Source organism: Lontra canadensis, unplaced genomic scaffold (assembly GCF_010015895.1).
Source record: "Lontra canadensis isolate GAN:19392208 unplaced genomic scaffold, GSC_riverotter_1.0 scaffold9, whole genome shotgun sequence".
In the NCBI taxonomy this organism is placed as follows: domain Eukaryota; kingdom Metazoa; phylum Chordata; class Mammalia; order Carnivora; family Mustelidae; genus Lontra; species Lontra canadensis.
In genome coordinates, this window is record NW_022631003.1 from 25484794 (window position 1) to 25508708 (window position 23915).

Below are 23915 nucleotides of genomic sequence, written 5' to 3' on the forward strand. Positions count from 1 at the left end.
AATTTATTATTATATAAACTTTTAAAGACCAATTAAGCCATTACTTAACCACTTCTTATATTTAAAGGAGGATTCAAGAATTAATCTCCTCCAAGGATAAATTATATGAATGACTGTCTTGACTCTGCTCACTGCTAATCTTTCTCTTTCCTGTCATTTACCCCAAAATTATTCAGGAGCATTTATCTCATGAGTTAGAATATCCTGTTCCTTCTGCATTAGTAGCTCGTCTAATTTCCAATATAAAGACTTTGAAACTGGTGTTTAGGAGTTGCTAAACAAATATGACAACTGGCAGTAGGATTCTTGACACCACAGGTCCTCCATGACTCTGATGAGTCCACCAATATTATTAATAATGAGAGTCATTTGATTTTTTAAAGGGGATTTAGTATCTTAATGTTTTAACTCATATAAAGATAGTTGTTTTAATGTAGATGTAATACTTGCATTTAGATAATTAGTTTGGAATTTTTCATCTTTGGTATTTGTGCAGATAGCTTGATTAACATTTAGTACCGACTGATCAAGACCTTGAAAAAGTCTTTATTGGGGGACAGTTAAATTAGTCCTGAATTACTTGAGTTAGTGCCAAGATGGGACCATGGTTATGAAGCCTGATTTCCTGTCAGAACTATCAGTGGACATCCTTCAGAAAGACAGAAAGCAAGTATAATTCTCTGGGCCCTCCTTTCCCTAATCCCCAGTCAGAATTGCCAGAGCCCAGCCCTTGATACTGTGTTAAATGTCCATAGGTGATTTTTTTTTGTTGTTTTCCATCAGGTTTGAGAACTATTGAGGTAAATATATTTATCACAAGAAACACCAAAGACATAAAGCATAGTTTTTCTGAAATAAGAACACTGTCTTAGTGCTTTCTAACCTTTCTTGTGTATGGCACACATAGAAAGTGACGGTATTTATACAGCACCTTGGTGGGAACTGGAGGAGGTGCTGTCAGGAGCATGTTAGGCCCACTGAGGACTGAGGTGGTCCCTCTCTGCACACACCTGTATTCCATTCCCTGCCCACAGGTGTCAGTTGGGAAGTTCTGTTCAAGATCCTAGGAAGTATGACATAGTTATATATGATTGTATTGAGAAGGTTTTTTGGTGATGGGTTTTTAAGTCAAGATATTTCCGATAGTAACATCAAAGGATACTTTCTGTTCATATTAGCCCAGCATCCCTCAAAACTGAGAGAGTCTGGAATTAAGTACCAGACTTTCTAGGTAGTTTTTCTAAACATTTGGACTTAAAAGCTTAAGTAAAAATACGTGGTTTTGTTGTAAACAAATAACTTGACATTACCTAAGTGTATTTCCAAGACATTTCCACTTACGTTTTATTACTATAAAATGATGAGTCTTGTTAATAGTTTTATAACTTATCATAATTATCTGAAACCTAAACTTGTATTACCTATCACTTCAAACAAGGAATTGAAGTATTTGGAAGTGAAGCATTTAACTCATTTTCAAGTGAATCACTGAACATCTTCCATGTACCAATCAGTCCCTCTCTTGCTCTGATTCCCTAAAACAAAAGACATCAGCTGTTAACACCACTATCTTAATACCATCTAGGATCCTTGTATTCAAATCAGAAGAGAATTATTGGATTTTTTTTTAACTTGACCATGAAATTCCAACTTGCTCATTGTATTATGCATTATGTATTTTTTTATGTCATTATTACTACTTTAACTGAAAAGCTATCATAATGTTTACATAGCCAAAGTCAGGTGGAATATGCTGTTTCAGTGTTAGTTCTAGAAACAAGTTAGTTTCAGGGCACCTAGTTGGCTCAGTCAGTTAAGCATCTGCCCTCAGCTAAGGTCATGATCCCAGATCCTGGGATCAGGCTATCTCTGCTGAGTGGGAAGCATGCTTCTCCCTCTCCTGCTCCCTGTGCTTGTGTGTGTGTCTCTCTCTGTGTCAAATAAATCAGCAAATAAAATCTTTAATAAAAAAGAAGCTAGTTTCCAAGTATTAAATATAGAATATTTGAGGGGTGTTTTAGTGAAAGGAACTGCTAGCCTGTTTCTAGAATATATTTGGAGATAAAGCAGATCCAGTATTTCCAATTCAATAAATCTGGAAACAGTGAAAATTCAGTCAGATCAGTGAAATTTTTTAATAGGGACCAAACTCATTGTATGGGCTCCTGATGATTGCGTTCAGTTTCCAGCTGTCGCACACCACCTGGACAGAGAGAGCCACCACACACAGGACCACTCCCTTTCAAATCATGAACAGCCCACTGGTTAGTTGTCCTAACAGCTCTTGGTTATGTAGGTGTAGTGCCCTCAGAAAATCCGAAATGATCTCACTGCTTCTGCCTTTCCATAGATAGTCTTATCCCATCTCTTGAGTAATTATGGAATCATTAGTAAAATGGAATCCTGGAATCTCAGGAAGTATATGAGCTGAAGAACAGGCACTGTTACCAAATTATGTTTTACTTTAACACTATGAGAACATCATAGTTCTAGCAAAGGAATTTTTAGACCATGCTGTCACTTTGGTAATTTAATGACATCAAATATTCTCAAAGTGTTCATTAGAATTATCTGGGAATCAGGGTATCTGTATTCTTTGCAAGTTCCTCAAGTGGTGTGTATGTGGATTAAGAATCCCTGGTCTAAACTTGAATTTTGATTTCTCAAGTAATAATATAAAGGGTAGAAACGGTATTACAGGTAGTTATGTATTTACAAATGTTTTGAGTAGCTTACTTTTTTAAGTTAGTTAACTTTTTTTCTAATAAATTTCTGATATGGATACAAATTCCTAAGACAGAATAAAGGTTTATAAGAATTCTTCTAGATAAGGACCTTACTACACCAGACAAATCCAGTAGGTTTCTTCCCACCTTAATTCCCAGCCTTGAACATGATATGAACACATGGTGCTAATAAGATTTTTCTTAGCTTTGCATCACCAAAGAGTATTTGCCAGAGGAAATGATTATTTCATTAATTTTGTTTATTTCATGTTTATATATTTTTATCCTTGACTCTTTAGTAATGTTCTTTTAATTAGAAAATCAATATCTACTCTGGGGAAAACTTGGGAAATGGAGAAAAGTATAGAGAAAGGGAAAAATAATTCACACTCCCACAATTCAAAATAATTACTACTAACATTTTTATTCCTTTGTTGTACTAAATTGTCAGTTTCTAGGGATGACTTCTAATTTTAATACTCTAGGATTTGATATGTATGAAGTTTTTCATAATGAAAAGTAGTCAATTTCTGAAATAATCTCTGGAACACTCTGCAATTTGTATAATTTAAACACTATTTTTGCTTTTAGTTTTTCTGTTCCTAAGTTAGGTTCTTCTTGCAAAAAACCCTTCTCAGTGTCTGAATATTTAATAAGCTTTGACATGTAAATCAAACAGACATTTTTAAATCACAAATATGGCATCCCTTGATACACATGCATGTTTACCCTCCCAAAGTAGTCCACTAAATAAGTTGGGCTTGATTACCCTTCTGTAGAAACCATATTGTCCCTTCAAGGAAATTTGCCAGCCTTAGAATATGAACATTTGTCCTTAATCTGTACTATAATGAAGCTCCATTTGGAGGTGTGAGCCATATTGACCTAGCCATTTGGCACAAGGGCCGATCAGTAGTGCCAGGTTTCCAAGACTCGATGGGCAGTTTCAGTTTGACCTTGAGTATCATTTACATTTGGATACTCTCTGATGATCTCTGTTACTTCTAACAACATTCATGCTCCTGACCGTCACCCAATGCAAAAAAATTTGAGTCCAGTATTATTTTGACTATTCCATGGTATGCTATTGGAAAAACAGTAATGATGAGATTGCTTTGAAAATTAAAGTGGATAGGGACTTAAGCTTACTGTGTTATATAAAGTCTGTATCAGTACAGTCAAACGAGTAAGACAAAACAAAATCAGTTGTACTTAATCCAAGATCTACATTTGACTAAGATAACTAACATTCCCTTAAAACATAGAAGGCACATGAAAGCTTAAAGAGGTCTTAAATTCTCAGGATAAAAGTTTTTTTCTCCTAAAGTAAATTTACATCTGTAGTTGTCTATTTATAAGTTACTTTCCAGCACTGTAAAAAAATTGCCCTGAACTGCATATCAACACATCTGTTTCTGGTGTATATGAAATGTCACCTATAAATGCCTTAGTCCCTTACGAGATAGCATTGCAAAGGAGAAAAAGAAGTTTATATTTAAATGATAGGCAGATGTTGAGATTTTAAAATAAATTATTTTTTTAATAAATTATTTAGGTTGAATAAAACTTAAAAAAAAAATTAAACCAGTCACCAGTTTCTAATTTGACAATCAGAACATTTTATTGACATGAAATATTGGTAACTAGGTTGAAAATAAAATTGTCTAGATGTACACTTTTCAAGATTTATCTCTTACTTACATTATGCATCTATTAGTCTGAAGATTAGTAAACTTTTATTGTAGATTTAATGAAATCAGTAAAGTAGCATTTGTTAACTGTTATTAGAAAATAAAATGCTTATTTTCTATAATTTGCAGGATGAAAATCATGTAAAGTACATGTTGCACATTGCAATTATAAACAGACTTGTCTACATACAAATGGTACAACATCATTGGCCTTTTACTCTGTATATTATGATGATTCTCTTTTGAATGCTTTATCTCTTGAGTCCAGAACCTCCTAAAACAAATATTTTTCTAGAGGCAGTAATTAAGTACAACATTAGCTGGAAATGTGAAACATGGTTTCAGCCTTTTTAGGAACCAGGGAGATACTTCGAGTCTTTGCTCAATAAATTTTAGTTTGCATGTCCTTGAAATAATTCTGCATGTTGTGTTACACTGTAAGAAGATCCAAAGCAGAGTGTGTACAGATGTCTATCAAAATTAACCTTAGTGACATATGTGATTATCTAACTGACAAGATATATTGAATATTATAAAATTTTAATATAAGAAAACTAATATTTTTCTGATCAGTTACACAAAGAACTGAGTATTGTTTTAAGCTTTTTTACTAAATAAGTAATCAATTAAATGATACTGTTTTCTCCTTTTAAGTAGGTTTTCATCCTGTAGTTTATTCTTTGAATAAGGCATGATGCTTTATCATCTGTCCTAGTATATGTAAGAATATTCATCCACTATATTCATTATATTTATAAAGTAAAACCTAGTTGCAGCAATATTGCAATTAGTAAGCTTTTCTTTAACCTGGGAAGTATTTTACAGCATTTAATACTTGCTTGAAATGGTTTATATAAGTTAAAATCTGTACAACCTTGGGGTAAAATGTAAACAACTGCACTATTAGGAAGATATTAAAGTAGAGGCTATATTTACAGTGTCGTCTTTCAAATCTAGCTGTGCTGTAAACTGATGTTTGCTGTATGCTCCTCCTGATTTGAAATAGATGAAAGAAAATGAACCTATTATCACCATGGTTCACACAATGATTGAGAACTCGGCGCTAAGACCCCAACTGTACCAGCAAGTAAGGTCTCGGACAGTGAATGATACTGCTTTATCATCTGCAAAATCCCTCAGTGACAGTTTTGGTTTATCCCCAGAGTTACTCATAACATTAGTGTTTTCTTATTTCATTTTTTTGTTTCTGTCTATTTGGAAAAATGCAATTCATCCATGCTTTTTAAGATGCTGCAGTATTCTTAGCATGGCTTTGCTGAACATTTTGCTGTTGAATATTAAGTGTGCCATTTTCCTGAAGTTTTTGTGCAGAGTATTTGATTGATATGTACTTGGAGGTCTGCAGTACATTTGCAAAATTTTTACTAGATTGCCATTAATTTCGGTTAACTCTAAAAGCATTAGAACTGATTTCTAGGGAAAAGTTTTAAAAAATCTTTTTTTTCCTTTTAGGGACAGCCCCCATCCCACCCTACCCCACCCCACTCTTAGGAATAGATAATATTTGTATGGGAGTTATTGAAATCTAGTTTCTATACTGTGGTATAGTAAGACCTAAAGAGAGCTACTTCTTGAAATACTGGGAATATCTTCTCCCTGTATTCTTACCTGTCATTTTTGTGCTATCATATACATCATCTTACGTCATTCTTTTCCCTAACTCAAAATAGATGCCATGGAGCTGGCTGGCTTTAATTTAGGACCTTCATAATCTGCAGATCTGCAAAAGAAGTCATTTTATACATTCCTATCCAGGTGTTTTTGTTTTGTTTTTTGTATTTCATGGTCTAAATGTTCTTAGCTGTGTGTTTTGCAACATCAGCTTCTTCCACTTCAACACCTTCAAATTACTGTGGCCTATGACCTGTTACAATACTTTAAAACTCATACAGAAGAAGAAAAATTAACTAACATGAAAAATGAATGTGTTTTGATTAAAATACAAGAAAGCACCTAGTAAAACAAAAGCACCTTGAACTCTCTGGCTTTCCAGGCCTCTGGCCTTTGCTTTAGTCCTCTTGGGATCAGCATCACTGATGGCAGCCGTACAGCGATTGGTAGAACTGCGAGGGGACTCTTATTTCTGAACAAAGCTTTCTATCAATAAAGAAATGAAGTGTTAAATATTTAAAGTTAAACAGCTTTACTTTTCAAAGGAAAATGAAATCTGTGTATTTTTAAAGTAACCAGATTGGAGAACCTTGACACTTCATTCCAAAATGCCACTGCTGAGAACCTTTAGCCCTTGTTCTGGAATTGATACCTTTCTCAGTGGTGACTGAAGCTGTCACTTTATCATTTTATATAATGCTAAATGACAAGAGATCAAAGGCATGTTGCTATAATAGGTTATATTTTCAGTAAGAATAATAGCCTGGGTTTTCAGTTTGGTTTGGATTGGCTTTTCTTTTTTATATTGATCAGTAATCAGGATTGATGATGCAGAGGTCATTGCTGATTGAAATTACCTAGTTGCACTAAAAGTTCTAACTGGAATTCTCCCAAAGTGTGGCAGTGTCTGAGAGCAGTCTAACATACTGGTGTCACTGACCAGAACTATAGATTTATATAAATATATTTCCTCGTTATTATCTTTCCTTATTAAGTATATGAACACTTGAAAAAAAAAAACTAAAATTGTACAAAGAGATCTGAATGGCTAACATCAGCACCCATTCGTGGGCATGAGATAGGCCACAGATCACCACAAAATAATCCCTGTTGGCTCTCAGTCCTATATAGTTGAGGTGTCTTCAGGCAGTCCTTTTTTTAAAAATCAGCCATTAATAAAGTACTTAATTGTTACAGGACGCCACTGGTGGATAACGGTGACCTTCAGACACACTTCCTAAACCCTGTTTATTAATTTGCATCAATTGAAATTAGATCTTATTTTTTTCTTCAGATTTCCATTACTATGTTCTTATCCAAAGGAAATCTTCATGGAAGTCTATATTGTACACTCTTACAATGTGCTTCTCTGACATTGCATCACAGTGCTGTGTTATAGGTTCCTGAAATACAACTGAAAATACAGTAGCGATATCATGTTTTATGATCTGTTACTCTGAATCATAGCCATTGGGGTTTCTCGCAGGAGAACCTTTATGTTTGCATATTCTTGGAAAAAAGGGGACATCAGAAAAATTACCTGTGTGGGAATTTTTTTAGAATTGGTAATATAAAAAGGACCTAAAGCTGAATCAAAACAAATGCTAAATCAGTGCACATTGTGTTGAAAGATTCCTCTACATTTAATAATCATTCTACCATCTTTCACAATTACATTTTTGAACTAGAGTTTTTATAAAATAATAATAAATACTTGTTTTTAAAGGTACAGCTAATTTTAGCAAATACTAACGGTCCTGTGAGCATTTTTTGAGTCCTCATAAAATGTCTAATTTTATCAGATACTTCCCCAAAGCCCTTTTTTGGGGTTTATATACATATTTATGAATTTTAAAATACATACATAATGTATATTTTAAAAGGATACTGTAGAAAGTTAGATTTTTATTAACAAAAGTAATTTAATGCCAGCCCCATGTTTTTAAGTATTGTTAGATATTTTATTATGAAGAAGCTCTTTCTAAATATAGCACATATTCTCATGTATATATGTCAGTAATAAAGTTTGTATAATACACTTCTCAAATTGAAGCTTGAGCATGCCTCAGCCTTTCAAAATTCTACATAGCCCATTTTTATTTGCTTTTCTAGTGTCGTGAGGTACTTCAGAAAAAGGTATTCAAACCCAGAATTTTTTTTCTTTTGCTAGAGATGAGTTTGAAAAATGATGAAAAGTGTTGCCATGAAACATGATTCTTATGCAGAACTTAGTGAGAATATTCATGAAATTACCTTTTTTCTTATTAGTAGGATTTTCATAATGATGAGTAAGTAAACAAACTTCTTCAATTCTAGATAGAAATTTTTTAAGTAATCTATACCCATCTTAAGAAGAGCCTCAGTAGGGGCACCTGAGGGGCTCAGTGGGTTAAGCCTCTGCCGTCAGCTCAGGTCATGGTCTCAGGGTCCTGGGATTGAGCCTCTCTGCCTACTTGTGATCTCTGTCTGTCAAATAAATAAAATAAAATCTTTACAAAAAAAAAAAGAAGAAGAGCCTCAGTAATTATTATCAGTAATGAAAAATAGGCCATGCTTAAAAGTTAATTATTTAAAGAATAATCTTGTTTCCTTATTCTTTTCTTCTGATAGTTGAAAGCAATATATCGTGCAAGGCTGATTATTTTAAGATTTTGTTAGTGTCTAATAATGAATATTTTTATTGAATAATTTGATAAAAAGTTTAAATAAATTTTTTAGTGGTCCTAAAAACAGAAACAGTGAAATAAATCTAACTTATTGTTCAATATATTTATATGGCTATAAGGATCTATCACTCCTGGGCGCCTGGGTGGCTCAGTGGGTTAGGTCGCTGCCTTCAGCTCAGGTCGTCATCTCAGGGTCCTGGAATCGAGTCCCACATCGGGCTCTCTGCTCAGCAGGGAGCCTGCTTCCCTTCCTCTCTTTCTGCCTGCCTCTCTGCCTACTTGTGATCTCTCTCTGTCAAATAAATAAATAAAATCTTTAAAAAAAAAAAAAAAGGATCTATCACTCCTAAATGATAACACAATACACATTTTTTTACTAATTTGCCAACCGATGTAAAAATGAATATGCAGTCAGATTTCCTAAATAAAAACAGTATACTAAGGGATGCCTGGGTGGCTCAGTTGGTTAAGCCGCTGCCTTCGACTCAGGTCATGATCCCAGTGTCCTGTGATAGAGTTCCGCATGGGATTCGTTGCTGGGCGGCAAGCCTGCTTCTCCCTCTGCCTGCCCTGCCTGCTGCTCCCCCTGCTTGTGCGCTCGCGCTCGCTCTCGCTCTCTCTGACAAGTAAATAAATAAAATCTCTAAAAAAAAATAGTATACTAATACCCTAAATTTATATTACATATTGCTAAATTTCCATTTTAAAATCCTAGTCATTTTTCTGTTGACTCTGGGATATAGGATAGAATTCATATTTTAATCTAGGTATAGCACTATTCACTAGTTACATCCAAATTTTACATTCCATGGTTTAGTAAAGCTGTTTTGCATTTAACTTTAAATATTAAGTGTATTTGGACATTTAGAAGCTAAAGGCTTTACATCTCTAATTTCTTATAAATGAGAAAATTGAATTTTGGCCTTATCTTAATTTTTTATCATGACTCTGAGCATTTTAAAACTTTTCATCACTTTTTTTTTTTTTTCCAGAAAAGAGTACAAATTATTTTCTAGGTGCTTTAATTGAGAATGACTATTGACACTTTAGGACATATTCAATGATCTTTATTTTAAAATAGTGTGCAAGTATTCTGACTTTTGTCATTAAATTCATTTTTCATGTGATAACTCATTTCTATGAAAGTTTTGTTTAATCACTGCATACCCTTAAATAGTCAAAGATACATTTGCATGAGGATGTGAAAGTAATGTCTTGAAATGAAACATATAAATCCAGGATTTCTTACTGTATGTTTGTAATGCTTACATTTTTAACCTCCTGATACCCACATTTCTAGATCAATTCAAAGTTACCTGCTGTTTAAATTATGCCTCCTTTTGAAGATGTAACTGGCAAGCAGTATTTTTAGAGTGGTCATATATAGTTATAACATTTTTTATCATTTTTATTCATTTATATGTGTTTACATGAAGTTTAACTTTCCAATCTAGAATATAGTGGGGATACATTACTCCCATCCCCACTTTGAGAAAAAGTGTGCCATTTAGTAAACACGCAATGAGCCCAAGTAAATTTTTCCTGCTATGTTTTTGTAACTGTCTTAGCAGTCAATATAAAGTCAAAAGACAAAAGAGCGTGAAATATTGCCTGCAGAGGCTATGATGTTACCTGTGCTATAACTGACGGGGATGGCTTTTGAAATCTTGATTAACACAAGCAGAAATGAAGATTTGTTTGACCAAAAGATATTGGGAAGAAGCCGAAGAAAGGATGTTTAAATGCATTGAACAGTAATTTCTTACAGTACCATAAGATAAATGATGTCAATGAACACATATAAACTTTTTATGAAATTTGATTATCCATAGTTTACAACATAGGCTTTCAGTTTTATGAGGTTTTGAATGAGTTTCCTCTTTTCAATTAAATCCATCCTTTTTCCCCATTATCTTTTAGTTCTTAAGACAGAAGAGCAAGATAAGTTTATATTGTGTATGTGTGTTTCTATATTATGTATATGTATACAGTATGTTAAAGGTTTTGTTAATAAAGTTGTACTGAGATGTGTTGGCATTTGAGTGTACACATACACAGTTGTGTGATTATGTGTATACCGTGAAGGATGGTTTTGACTGCTGAAATATGCCTGGTTTGAATATTTGATTCAGTACAGTTGCTATGATTGTATTTTGTCAATTTTTTTACTAAAATAATGTGTGTCTTACAAATGGAAAATGTAAGGTGCTGTATAATTTTGTTTTACCAACTTATTATTTTGTTTGACAAGCTTTAAGTTAACACCATTTTATGTATCTTGCATATTGTATCACTGTTAAATATTTTTCTACTTTTGTAATGATCTGTGTTTGAATTAAACTTCTTAAAGTATAAGAATCATTAAAATCCCATTTTTGTTATTGTTATATAAATCTAAAATGTTAACTATAGGCTAAATATTTTTTAATATTATTTTTAAACTTGCTCCCTGACCTTTTTTCCTATAGCTGTCACAAGATGAATGTAGAGGAACGTTATATAAATACAGACCTGAAGAAGTAGATATCGATGTAAGTGTCAGTATACTATGTATCTTGTCAGTACTCTGTTATATTCTCTGCCAAAACACTGGAAATAAGCATGACAAAAACTTCCTCTTCCTCCCTTGCCCTCTAAAATGACATCAAATAAAGTAGCATTTTCTTCTTTTACACTTGGGTTAAATTAAATCATCATTCCTCTGTTCTGTAACAACCCCTCCCCCCATAATTAACAGTTGAGCAGACTAAGAATCACTTAAAGGAAAGTAAAAGACATTTCTAATCACAGAAAGTATGGAGGACTGGAGACAAAGTAAAATTGTCAGTCTTCTAGAGAAAGTATCAGCCTCTGAAAGTTCTGTCACTACTTCCTTTTTAAAATTTAGTCTTATTTTTATTGTATTTTAGATTGGTTGGCTTACAGCATTTTATCTTCTCATTTCAGTATATTGTATTTGGTATAGCTTGAGTTTGTCATCTAACAAAGATAGGTGGTTACTTTAAGAGATACACAGCAAAGAAAGTGAAGTCTCCAGTTTCTCGCCTACTTATTATGCAGTCAAGTTTAGGGCATATTTACATGGTTTACTGTAGTATTGAAATTTTCATGGAGTATCCGCTGATTCTTTTATAATTAAGAAATTGGGGTAATACCAAAAATTTCAAACAAACTATTGAAAATGATTTTTTTCTCCATTTAGCAAATTTATATTTGTATTATTGAAATTAGAAGCAATCTTTTGCTTATATTTTCAAAACATAAGAGCATAATTTTTAAAATATAAAAACAGAATCCAGTTGATATTTTCATTAAGGAGGTAAAACCACCCTGAAATAATTTAAAGTTATATGAGATTGCTTGATTACTAACAATATCTCAAATTACATAGATTAAACAGTATGGTTGAAATGCTTTTTCACTTTATATTCATGTTTATTAAGCACTGTATCTTTAAAAGCTAATTTGGGGGCTCCTGGGTGGGCTCATTTGGCTCATCCACCTAACCAACTGGATGGAGCCCCATGTCAGGCTCCCTGCTTGGCAGGGGGGGGAGGTGGGCTGCTGCTCTCTCACCTCCCCACTTGTGCTCTTTGTCACTATCCCTGTCTTTCTCTCTCACAAATAAATAAAATCTTTTTAGAAATTAGTAAATAAAATAAAAGCTACTTTTTATGTTACTGATTGAAATAAAAGATTGACCTCATTAGGTATTCTATGGCTATCTTCAATGTGTTTTCTTGTCACACCTACCTTGAGTTACAGGACTACCTACAGCCACAGGAAAAATTAAAAAATTGCTAACAACAGATTTTCTCTTAAAACCTAGGCCAAGTTAAGCCGGTTGTGTGAACAAGATAAAGTGGTACATGCCCTGGAAGAGAAACTTCAGCAACTCCACAAGGAGAAAGTAGGACAACCCTATTTATTATATACAATTGCTGTTACTTTTTATGCTTCTTATCAGGGCACTGATAAAACGAAAGTAAAAAGAATTAATTCAATGATGCAGAACATTAAGTGTAATTATTTTTATTATAATAGTACACGCTTGAGCAAGCTTTGCTATCAGCCAGCCAAGAGATAGAAATGAATGCAGATAACCCAGCAGCCATTCAGACCGTGGTGCTGCAGAGGGACGACCTACAAAACGGACTGCTCAGTACATGCAGAGAACTCTCCCGAGCCACTGCTGTAAGTAGCAGTTTTTCTAGAAGAGTCACTGAGATACTGTACACTTTTTTTTCCTTTTTTCTATTTGTTTCTATGTAATTTCACGGTCTTTAGTTCTTTTCTATAATGAGAAATTAATTTGTTATCAACTAATAAAAATTAAGGGGCATTTGTTTTCTGATGCAAAATAAATACAATTATTTCTCTTATGGTAAGCATTCTTTTCCTTGTGAGATAGTTGTTTTGTAAAGGAGATAAATACTCTATGTATTATTCAAATGAAAACTTAGTAAATATGTTAACATTTATTGCATTAAGAAAATAAGTATTTCAGGACACCAGCCAGGCTCAGTTGGTAGAGCATGTGACTCTTGATCTTGGGGTTGTGAGTTCAAGCCCCGTGTTGGGTATAGAGATTACTTGAAAATAAAATCTTAAAGGGGCACCCGGGTGGCTCAGTTGGTTAAGCCATTGCCTTTGGCTCAGGTCATGATCCCAGAGTCCTGGAATCAAGCCCCGCATCGGGCTCTCTGCTCAGCTGAGAGCCTGCTTCTCCCTCCCTCTCCCTGCTGCTCTGCCTACTTGTACTCTGTCTCTGTGTCAAATAAATTAAAACCTTTCAAAAATAAATAAATAAATAAAATCTTTTTTTTTTCTTTTTTAATGAACTATTTCATGGATTTTAGGGGAATTAGAATAAGTTTGAGAAGGTGGTAATTCGATTCATTTAACCATTTCACTAGGAAGCCATTGACATCATTTCATGGTTGCAGTGTGATTTCAGGTTGGATATTTCCATCATTTCATTTGATTCTCTTAATTATACTGTGTTGTTCATATTTTAAGAATTTAATATCCTTTCAGTTGTGGTCTCCTTGAAATCAGAACCCTATCTCATTTATCTTTGTCACTCTAGCATCCAGTACTGTAGGATATGCATTAAAAATTTGATGATTGAGGGGCACCAGGGTGGCTCAGTCAGTTATGTGTCCGACTCTTGATTTCAGCTCATGTCCTGATCTCAGAGTTGTGAGTTCAAGATTTGTGTTGGGCTCCATGTTCACTCAGCCTTTCAAAAAAAAAAAAAAGGTGATGATTGAACCGAATGACTTACCCAGTGTTAAAAGCTAATAAATGCTGTGCCTAGAATCAAAACTCCTATCTTCTGAGCATAATCCTGAAGACTTAAATCTACATAGATTTCTCTAATAGAGTCACAAAGAAAATATAGGCACCTGAAATGTCTACAAGGACGTAGTCACTTAGTTCACCAATGGTCGGTAGGATTTGGATAGGAAGGGGCAGTAAAGGGTAGTCCACAGGATAAAATGCCTCGAACCACAACAAAGAAATGAGAATATGAGAGACATGTTTAGAGAAACAAAAAAAGAACGTAACTGACTGGAATAGAGGATTAGGAATATGACATTAGAAAGGGAAAATGGGGCTACACTGTCACTGCCAAGCTAATGAAAAGTTCAGTATCCCTATGGCAACCTGAGTCGAATCAAAATGTAGTTGGGTACTATTTCATGACTTGGTATCTGTTTTAGAAAATTCTCAGGATGTATAGTGTTCAACTGAACTGTTATCTTTTCCCTTACCAAATGGGTTTAGTAACTTAAATTTGGTCAGTAGGCTTAAAAATGTTCTAGTAGAAATTAATCCTGTTTGAATATCCCATTTTCTTGTTGTTACCAATGAAATCACTTTCCAGGTTTCTTTTCTTTGCCTTCAGTGTTATTCATTGGTCATTACAAACTCAATGTGTTCTTCTAAGACATGTCTTACTACGTAGAATACAAACTGTACAACTTTTGCCTTTGTAAACTTGTTCATATTTGTAGCTCAAGCCTTACAGCATATGGTTAACACTCAGCAGATGCTGGTTAAACTTAAAACTGAATTACATTTATGCTAGCAGAATCCCAGAGGATTCCTCTGATTCTTTCACTGTTGGTTGAGGTCATTTGTTCAAATCCAAGTCATGAGTTTGAGAAGATGCAAGAGGTATAACATAACACTTCCATAGAGCAGAGCTTTGATTCTAAGAACATCTTCTCCTCACCAGGTTAGCCATTTAGGTTTATAAAATTAGGATTAACACAAGGCAGACATGTAAAGCAGTATCCCCATTATGTTTTATTTAATTGTTGATACTATATCTCGTCTCTGTGAGCCCCATCCAATAAGCATACCTGCTTTAAGCACATAGTGCCTCTGTGTTCTCACCTTGTTTCTACTTCTTTTTACCTAAGCCTGATTAGTGAGAAAGGTTGTAATAACAGTCGGTTACGCTTGAAATTTTTCAGTGTGTCATTGTCTTAGTTTGGGGTCTTTTCTGAAAGCAGAACCTAACATGAACTGGACTAAGATTGTTTATTTAGGAGATGATTCCAGGATGCAGAAAGGAGGGTATGTGGAGAATGAGACAGGAAGGGAGAAAAACCAGTGAAAGTTTCCCTACAAAGCTGGTTCCCACTGTATGCAACTGGGGACTCTCTGAGGAAATGAGTAGATAGCCCCGAATTTTCTACTGAAGGCTGGGAGGCTCTCTCTCACTCATTGGTTGAAGTTGCCCCAGTGCCCTTAATTCACCCACACTTCCAAACTGCCTTAGCTGGCTTGGCATGAGACACTGGTACCACAATCCCTTGAAATTAGGTGGGCAAAGGGGTTATAGTGTGAAGCGCTGTCACGTCTGCTACAGTTACCTCTCTTAGAATTTATATTAGGCCTCATGTCTGTATGTAAGAGAAATATTCTTAGGCTTTATCAGCTCAATGGGGGCTTCTCTTACTCTACCCAGCAATTCAAGGAAACAGATAATTTGTGACTCATCTAAATGGCAGCAAAATATATATGTAAAATATATATGTTTTTCACATATGTTATCTGGTTTGATCTTTAAGAAAATCCTGTGCAAAATATAATTACTATCTCCATTTATTTTCATATTTATTATTTTCACTGCACAGATGAAAAAACTGAGGTTGGTGGAGGCTAAATTACTTGTGTTGGTGACATAATTAGTAAGGAACAGAATCAACACCTAAATCAAGGACTTTTTCTTAGGTTTCTCTGCTTTCTACTCCATTTCAATATCTGTATGGTCACATAACATGTACTTTATGGAACTTGAAATCAAATTTAAATGATCTTACTCAAAAATCCAGAATTGGAATTTCAGAAATCATAAAACAGGTATCAAGGCCTCCCATTCATCCTGAGTCATGGTAGTAATTCGCTTATATATTTAAAATCCACAGCAAAATAATACCAAAATACCAAATAATAACAAAAATCAGGAATATTTCTTGGAGCAGTTACTGGGTGCCAGATTCTAAGTACTGTACATGTGCTTAGTCTCCATAACTCCTTAGCGTGGGTACTATTATTACTATGTTATAAACAGAAAACTGAGTCAGAGGGATTACCCAGGGTTACAGTGAGTAGGTTGTATGTATAGACTTACATTAAACTGATGTGTGGTCTAAGTTGGATTGTAGCTAGGAGGACCACAAGTAAAAGATTTTAGACTCCAGTGAATATACTAGAGCCTAGGGTTATAAACTTAAAAGGGACAGGGAATCAGGACAAACAAAATGCCTTGGGGAAAAGCTTGCCCATTAAATATCTTCATATACCCATTCATCCTCTATGTAATAAAGAGCTTCTGAGAATCATGGTTACAATAGTGTCATTTTTTTGTAGTCCTTTCATGAATATTCATGAATTGCCATGGAATCTGTTTTGAAAGATTTTAAGATAGTTGGTTTTTTTTTTTTTTAAGATATATTTATTAAAGAGTGAGCACATGTATGAGCGGAAGGAGAGGCGGTGGGAACGTTCAAGCCCACTCCCTGCTGAGCTCTGAGCCTCATGCAGGGCTGGATCTCATGATAGATGAGATCATGACTGGAACCAAAACCAAGAGTCAGACACTCAACCAACTGGACCACCCAGATGCCCCAAGATAATTTTTAAATCACGTGGTTATTTTATAATTACAACACAACATCCCCCCAAAAGAGATAGTCCGCCGTCATACACCTCCTGACGTGCTGCCGTAGAAAGTACCCAGCAACAGTTGTGAGGTATTTTTTACCAGAAAATCAAATCTGCATCTCGACAAGCCTCAGTATGTAACTACAAGTTTATAGAAAATAAAAGGAAACAGAGGAGCATGTAAGGAATACTGCAGGAATTCAATTAGCAAAATGTAGAGTAGGAGAAATTCTGCAGGTCGGGTAACGCAGCCTCATCCCCATATAAGTAACAAGGGCATAGAGAGGAGGATAGGGGTAATCATTTTTTACAATACTTAAGGAAGGGGCGCCTGGGTGTCTCTGTCAGTTAAGTGTCTGACTAGCATGATCTCGGGATTCTGGGATCAAGCCCCACTCTGGGCTCCCCACACAGTGGGGAGTCTGCTTGTTCCTCTCCTGCTGCTCATGCACTCCCTCTCTCTCTCTCTCTCTCTCTCACACACACACACACTCTCTAAAATAAATAAAATCCTTTAAAAAGCTTTTTTAATGAATAAATATTAATGATTTTTAAAGCAAGAATTTCCATGTTGTTTTTCATTTTAAGTTTCTTTTCTTAAGAAATACATTCTGAGAGTTCCCTGGGTGGCTCAGTCAGTTAAGTATCTGCCTTGGGCTCAGGTGATCCTGGGATCCTAGAATCAAGCCCCCGTTGGGCTCCCTGCTAGTGGGGAGTCTGCTTCTCCCTCTCTCTGTCACTCCCTCTATCTCTCAAATAAATACAGTCTTTTAAAAAAAAAAAAAAGAAAGAAATACCTACTGAAGTATTTATAGATGAAATTATATGATGCTTGGTATTTGCCTTAAAATAATTCCACAAAGATGGAATAGAAGTACTGTAGTATCAAAGAATGGGAGTACTATAGATGAAACCAGAGTGGCCATGTTGTATTTAGAGTGGGTCCTACTTTTGTGTATATTTGTAAATTTCCATTGTGTGTGTCTGAGAAAGCAAAAAAAAATCCACAAAATTGCTAACAAAAGTGTACTACAATAATAGGTTTTTTTTTTCTTTTTCTTTCCCTGTATTCTAGCTTTTCTACATTTATAAGTATATAAATTTATTACATATAAAATTTATACAAAAAATAATAGCCACTTTCTTTGAGATGGAATATAGTTTTTATTTCAGAGATTAGAAGAGAAACTACAGAGACAAGTTAAAGATTAGAAATACAGATTACGCATTTATGTGTGTGTAACATATTGTGTAACTGTTCTCATGACTATATTTTGTTCTGAATTGCCATTGATATTGAACAAGAAAAGGAGGGGTGCTTGGCTAACTCTGTCATTAGGGCATCCAACTCTTGATCCTTGGGGTTGTAAGTTTGAGCCCCACGTTGGGTGTAGAGAAATTACTTAAAATCTAAAAAAAAAAAAAAAAAAGAAAAGAAAGGATAGGTCTTCCTACATTAAAAACTTAGAAATGAATTATTAGTCCTATTACTATCTTAATAAAGATCATAATATGTATTCAGTATAGCTCTACTGCTAGATATTGAAGTCCTCATTTTACTTGTTCCACATCCTAAAGTTAGACTGAGTCAATTTTTTTAAAATCTTCTGTCACCTCTGTAACAATTGTACACATGTACACACATATTTTTTTTATCTTTGTTAGAGTTAACATATTCTCAGAAAAGCACCCAATTTAAGTGTAAAAATATGACTGATAAGTGCACAAATATGACTGATACCCATATCAAGGCACTGAATTTTACTAGCATGCCAGAAATTCCCCTCCCAGTGACTACTTCCCTAGCAGACCACTACCTGACTTAAACTATGTAAAAAAAGTAAGCTTTTTGCTTACTTTTGAACTTTCGAAGTTACTTATATATAAATCATGTATAATTATACAGTATATGTTCTTTGGCTCCTTTTAACATTGTGAGAATCATTGCTATGGTTGTAGATTGGAAGATTTCATTTATTCTCTTAACTGTATATAGCATGAAACTTTCCATGTTTCTATCAAAAGCACTATTTCCTAACTTAATGCCTGTGATTTTAAGATAATTGTATGTTTAGAAGTCATTACCCCTTTTAATTGCCTTATCGTACTGTATATTATCTTCTTGACCAAAAAAAAAAAAAAAAAACGAAAAACAGGTCATATCTAAAGATTTTCAGCATGGTACTTGGAGGTTCATTAATGAAATGCTCAGGCAGGTATTGGGAGAAGCTGGTGTTAAGCCAGTGCTGCCCCTTTGCTTGCTCTCCTCTTTTGGTTTTTGTTCTGCCCAGCCATAATCATGTTTGAGGAGCCCAGAGGTGAAGGAGAAGTAGGTAAGCCCAGCAGCAAGATGGGACTCCGGCCAAATGTTACAGTGCAGAGGCAGGACTTGGGAGGCTAGAAAACTTGAGAGTATATTGTGTTTCTTCACCATTAAAATAATTTCTGGCTCTACAGTGTATGTTTCCTATACTTTTAGGATAAAAAAGACACGGATTCTTACCTTCCTATAAAATGTTCTTACATTTAGATGCTTCTGTAGCCTTTGGACAGTGTCTTTTTGTTAGGTGTTAGGCTGGCAATGCCATCTTACTTAACTGTCGGGCTGCCATTGGGTCTGCAGATAAAAAAGTAAATAAGAAGATCAGTGTCCTTATTCAGGTAAAAGTTTGCTGGAGCCAAGTGGGAAGACTAATAGTTACACAATATAGAGGAGATACAACTCTTTAGTCCTTTATCACTTTGCCTTTTAAAAGTTTTATTAATTGTGAAACCAGTTAAATAGATTCCCTAAATTACCTATACAATATAGAGATGATAAACTTCCAGCGGTTTATCTCTACTTTTTAAAAAATGTAATTCATGGGCGCCTGGGTGGCTCAGTGGGTTAAGCCGCTGCCTTCGGCTCAGGTCATGATCTCAGGGTCCTGGGATCGAGTCCCACATCGGGCTCTCTGCTCAGCAAGAAGCCTGCTTCCCTCTCTCTCTCTCTCTGCCTGCCTCTCCGTCTACTTGTGATCTCTGTCTATCAAATAAATAAATAAAATCTTTAAAAAAAATAAAAAAATAAAAAATTAAAAAAATTAAAAAATAAAAAATGTAATTCATTATAAAACCTGCTTAAGGAGACATCTTAGATTCAAAAAGCAATTATCCCAAATGGCCAAATTCTAACACTCATTTTAATTTTTGAAAGTATGTGGCTTGATGGGGCACCTGGGTGGCTCAGTGGGTTAAGCCTCTGCCTTCGGTTCAGGTCACAATCTCAGGGTCCTGGTATGGAGACCCACATCGCGCTTTCTGCTCAGCGGGGAGCCTGCTACCCCCCGCCACCCCGTCCCCGTCTGCCTCTCTGCCTACTTGTGATCTCTGTCAAATAAATAAATAAAATCTTAAAAAAAAAAAAAAGTATGTGCCTTGAGTAATTTTTCGTTGCCGAGTTTTTAAAAATAATTTTAATCTAGTTGCACAATATACAAAGTAAAATAACCTTTTTTTTTTAAGATTTACTTATTTGAGGGAGAGAGAAAGCACAAGGGGTGGGGAGAAGCAGACTTCCCACTAAACAGGGAGCCCAAGTTGGGGCTCCAGCCCAGGAACCTGAGATTGTGACCTGAGCCAAAGGCAGTTGCTTAACCAACTGATCCACCCAGGTGCCCCAAAAGTAAAATAACTCTTTAAAAGAGAACCGTTAGAAACAGACTGTTAAGATCATTAATCTTTCCTCCATACTCCATACCCTCTTTCCTTTTCCCAAGACTATTGGTGGTGTTAAACTGACATTTCCCATGAATTACAAGAAAAGGAAAAATGAATTATAAAAGTTTTTATTTTGCCCATTACAAACTATGCAATTTTCTAAAACCTGGAAAGCTTGTAATTGCAGTGATAACCATATAAAAGCACATTTTTCCCATTAATTAGTGCTGTTTGATTTTTAGGAACTGGAGCGAGCATGGAGAGAATATGACAAGTTAGAATATGATGTAACTGTTACCAGGAACCAGATGCAAGAACAACTAGATCGTCTTGGTGAAGTTCAGGTACAGAAGTGAATGGTTTTTTTGCATTGTCTCAACTGGTTTTGACTGGTACTATACAATCCACCTTGTTCGATTCGTGCATGCCCTTAATATTTTTTACCTTATTGGCCCCCTCAGATCTGAGTTTAAATACTTCCAATGATAGGAATCTTACTATCCCACAAAGTAGCCCATTTCTCCTTGTTTAAAAGTCCTTTTTTCTTTTGGCACATGGTATGATCTGTGTCATGTTTTTGCTCCTGCCTGCCTATATTGAAGTTAGCATTGAAGTATTGAATTAAATGGATTTACCAAATAAAGGGTAATTTTTCTTTTTATAAGATTTGTTCTAATCCAGGGCTCCTGGCCTCCTGAGTCAGTACAGTGTGCAACGCTTGATCTTGGGGTTGTGAATTTGATCCCCATGTTGGCTATAGAGATTACTTAAAAATAAAATAATAAGGGGCACCTGGGTGGCGCAGTGGGTTAAAGCCTCTGCCTTCCGCTCAGGTCATGATCCCGGGGTCCTGGGATCAAGCCCCACATCGGGCTCTCTGCTTGGCAGGGATCCTGCTTCCTCCTCTCTCTCACTGCCTGCCTCTCTGCCTACTTGTGATGTCTCTCTGTCAAATAAATAAATAAGATCTTTTAAAAATAAATAAATAAAATAAAATATTAAAAACTTATTCTAATGCATTCTATATTAAATGCCTCTTTTTTTATCAAACTATTTTAGCCTGTTGACTTTTGATATGGTGTGAAAGATGCAGCACTGCTTAGCATAAAGAATCTAGTTTTGTAAATAGTCACATCTGGAATCAAGTTCCACGGGTTAATTTTCTTGTCTTAAAATATAAACAGTAATATAGCTGTCTTAAAGTGTTCCCCTGAGAAAGGGAGATAATAAATGTTCAATAAACATAAATGATAAAAATAAAGTAAAAGTCACTTCATGCTTGTGACTATATAAATTTAGCCATCTGCATTGGAAACTTTCTGAACCAACAGACAAGTCACTTCATGCTTTTGACTATATAAATTTAGCCATCTGCATTGGAAACTTTCTGAACCAACAGACAAGTCAATACAAGGACTAAAGGTTAATAAATTTGACTCTTAGAAAACCAGCTGTCCTCCATCTGTGCTGTCCAGTATAGTAGCCACTGGCTACATGCTACTGTTGGGAACTTGAAATGTTGCCAGTGTGACAAGAAACTGAATTTTTTTTTAAGTTTTTTTTTTTTAATTTATTTATTTGACAGAGAGATCACAAGTAGGCAGAGAGGCAGGCAGAGAGAGAGGGGGAAACAGGCTCCCCACTGAGCAGAAAGCCTGATGTGGGGCTCGATCCCAGGACCCTGAGATCATGACCTGAGCCAAAGGCAGAGGCTTAACCCACTGAGCCACCCAGGTGCCCCAAGAAACTGAATTTTAAATTCTATTTCATTTTAGTTCTCTAAATTTAAGGAACCACATGTGGCTGTGACTTCTATATTGAGCAGTAGGGTTAATACTAACTACAGTAGGGAAAGAAAAAGAAAAAAAAAAAAACTGAAATATCTAAGAAATAACCCAGGGGTGAGCAAACTTTCTGTGAAAGAGCAGATATTAAAGTTGTGAAAATTCATTTTTAGCTCTTAGGCCACAGCAGTTTACCTGATTTAACTTAACAAAAACATTCATCCTGAAAATGTAACATCTACATTATAGGGCATAAGACTTGAATAAATAGAGAAGTGGAATTGGTAACCCTTGTCCGTGGATGGCCTGATTTAACATTCTCTCAATGAAAATTCTTTGTATAAACTCAAATTCTGTTCGACCAGATTTCCTCCAGAATTCTTTGAAAAAATTAGCAAAATGATACTAATGTTTTAAAGGTATATGAAGGCCACAGTAGTTATTATTTTGAAAAAATAAAGAACTAGAGGCACCTGGGTGGCTCAGTGGTTTAAGCATCTGCCTTTGGCTCGGGTCATGGTCTCAGGGTCCTGGAATCAAGCCCCACATCGGGCTCTCTGCTTGCCAGGGAGCCTGCTTCCCCTCTCCTGCCTGCCTCACTGCCTACTTGTGATATCTCTCTCTCTGTGTGTCAAATAAATAAATAAAATCTTTAAAAAAAAAAAAAAGAAAGAAAGAAAGAACTAGAAGGCCCACTCTATGAGATTTAGCACTGCACATAGACCAGTTACATAATGACTCTGCACTTTAGGATTCACAACTGTAAAATAAAAATAATAGTGCCTACCTCTATCAGTATTGTAATGACTAAATATGTTGATATTCTTGAATCAGTTAGAATAGTATCAGGCACATAAAATAAACTGTGTTTATTAAATAAATAAATGGGGCATCTGGCTGGCTCAGTCGGTAGAGCAGGTGACTTAATCTAGAGGTTGTGAGTTCAAGCGCCACATTGAGCGTGGACCTTCCTTTAAAAACAATAATAAGGGGCACCTGGGTGGCTCAGTGGGTTAAGCCTCTGCCTTCAGCTCAGGTCATGATCTCTAGATCCTGGGATCGAGCCCCGCATCAGGCTCTTTGCTCGGCAGAGAGCCTGCTTCCCTCTCTCTCTCTGCCTGCCTCTCTGCCTACTTGTGATCTCTCTCTGTCAAATAAATAAATAAAATCTTTTAAAAACAAACAAACAAACAAAAAAAACAATAATAAATTAAGTAAATAAGCAAACAGTGAGGGCAACATAAACAAACTTAAAAGATGGCATGTTGGCAAGAAGTATTGTTGACCACTAAAATTCAACAAGACTATTCTGATCTGCAAGGAAATTTCTTTTTGACTTGGAGAAGCAATACGTTAGGAAAGTGGACAGAGAACATGACTAGTTAACCTATAGAAAGTAGAACAAATCGCTAACAAGTGTTTGAATATTGTTAAAAGTCACCAGGAATCAGAAAAATGCAAAATAATAAAAAATGAGATTTTCATTGTACACCTTCCAGATAGGTAAAACTTACATAAATTTTTTAATTATTGCAA

The 23915-nt window shown here is 35.2% G+C and overlaps 1 protein-coding gene across 15 annotated transcripts in view; it reads left to right on the forward strand.

Annotated features, from left to right (window-relative positions):
• Window positions 1-23915, forward strand: part of PLEKHA5 (pleckstrin homology domain containing A5) — a 229737-nt gene that overhangs the window by 180683 nt on the left and 25139 nt on the right. For 7 of the 15 annotated variants that reach the window (XM_032855099.1, XM_032855100.1, XM_032855102.1 and 4 more), the window contains 4 exons: window positions 11184-11246; window positions 12545-12625; window positions 12760-12909; window positions 20838-20939. In XM_032855099.1, the coding sequence (XP_032710990.1) occupies window positions 11184-11246; window positions 12545-12625; window positions 12760-12909; window positions 20838-20939 (396 nt within the window). Of the gene's footprint in view, window positions 1-5355; window positions 5505-10635; window positions 10672-11183; window positions 11247-12544; window positions 12626-12759; window positions 12910-20837; window positions 20940-23915 lie in introns of those variants that run through there. The other 8 variants (XM_032855096.1, XM_032855101.1, XM_032855097.1 and 5 more) reach the window with 4 other exon arrangements.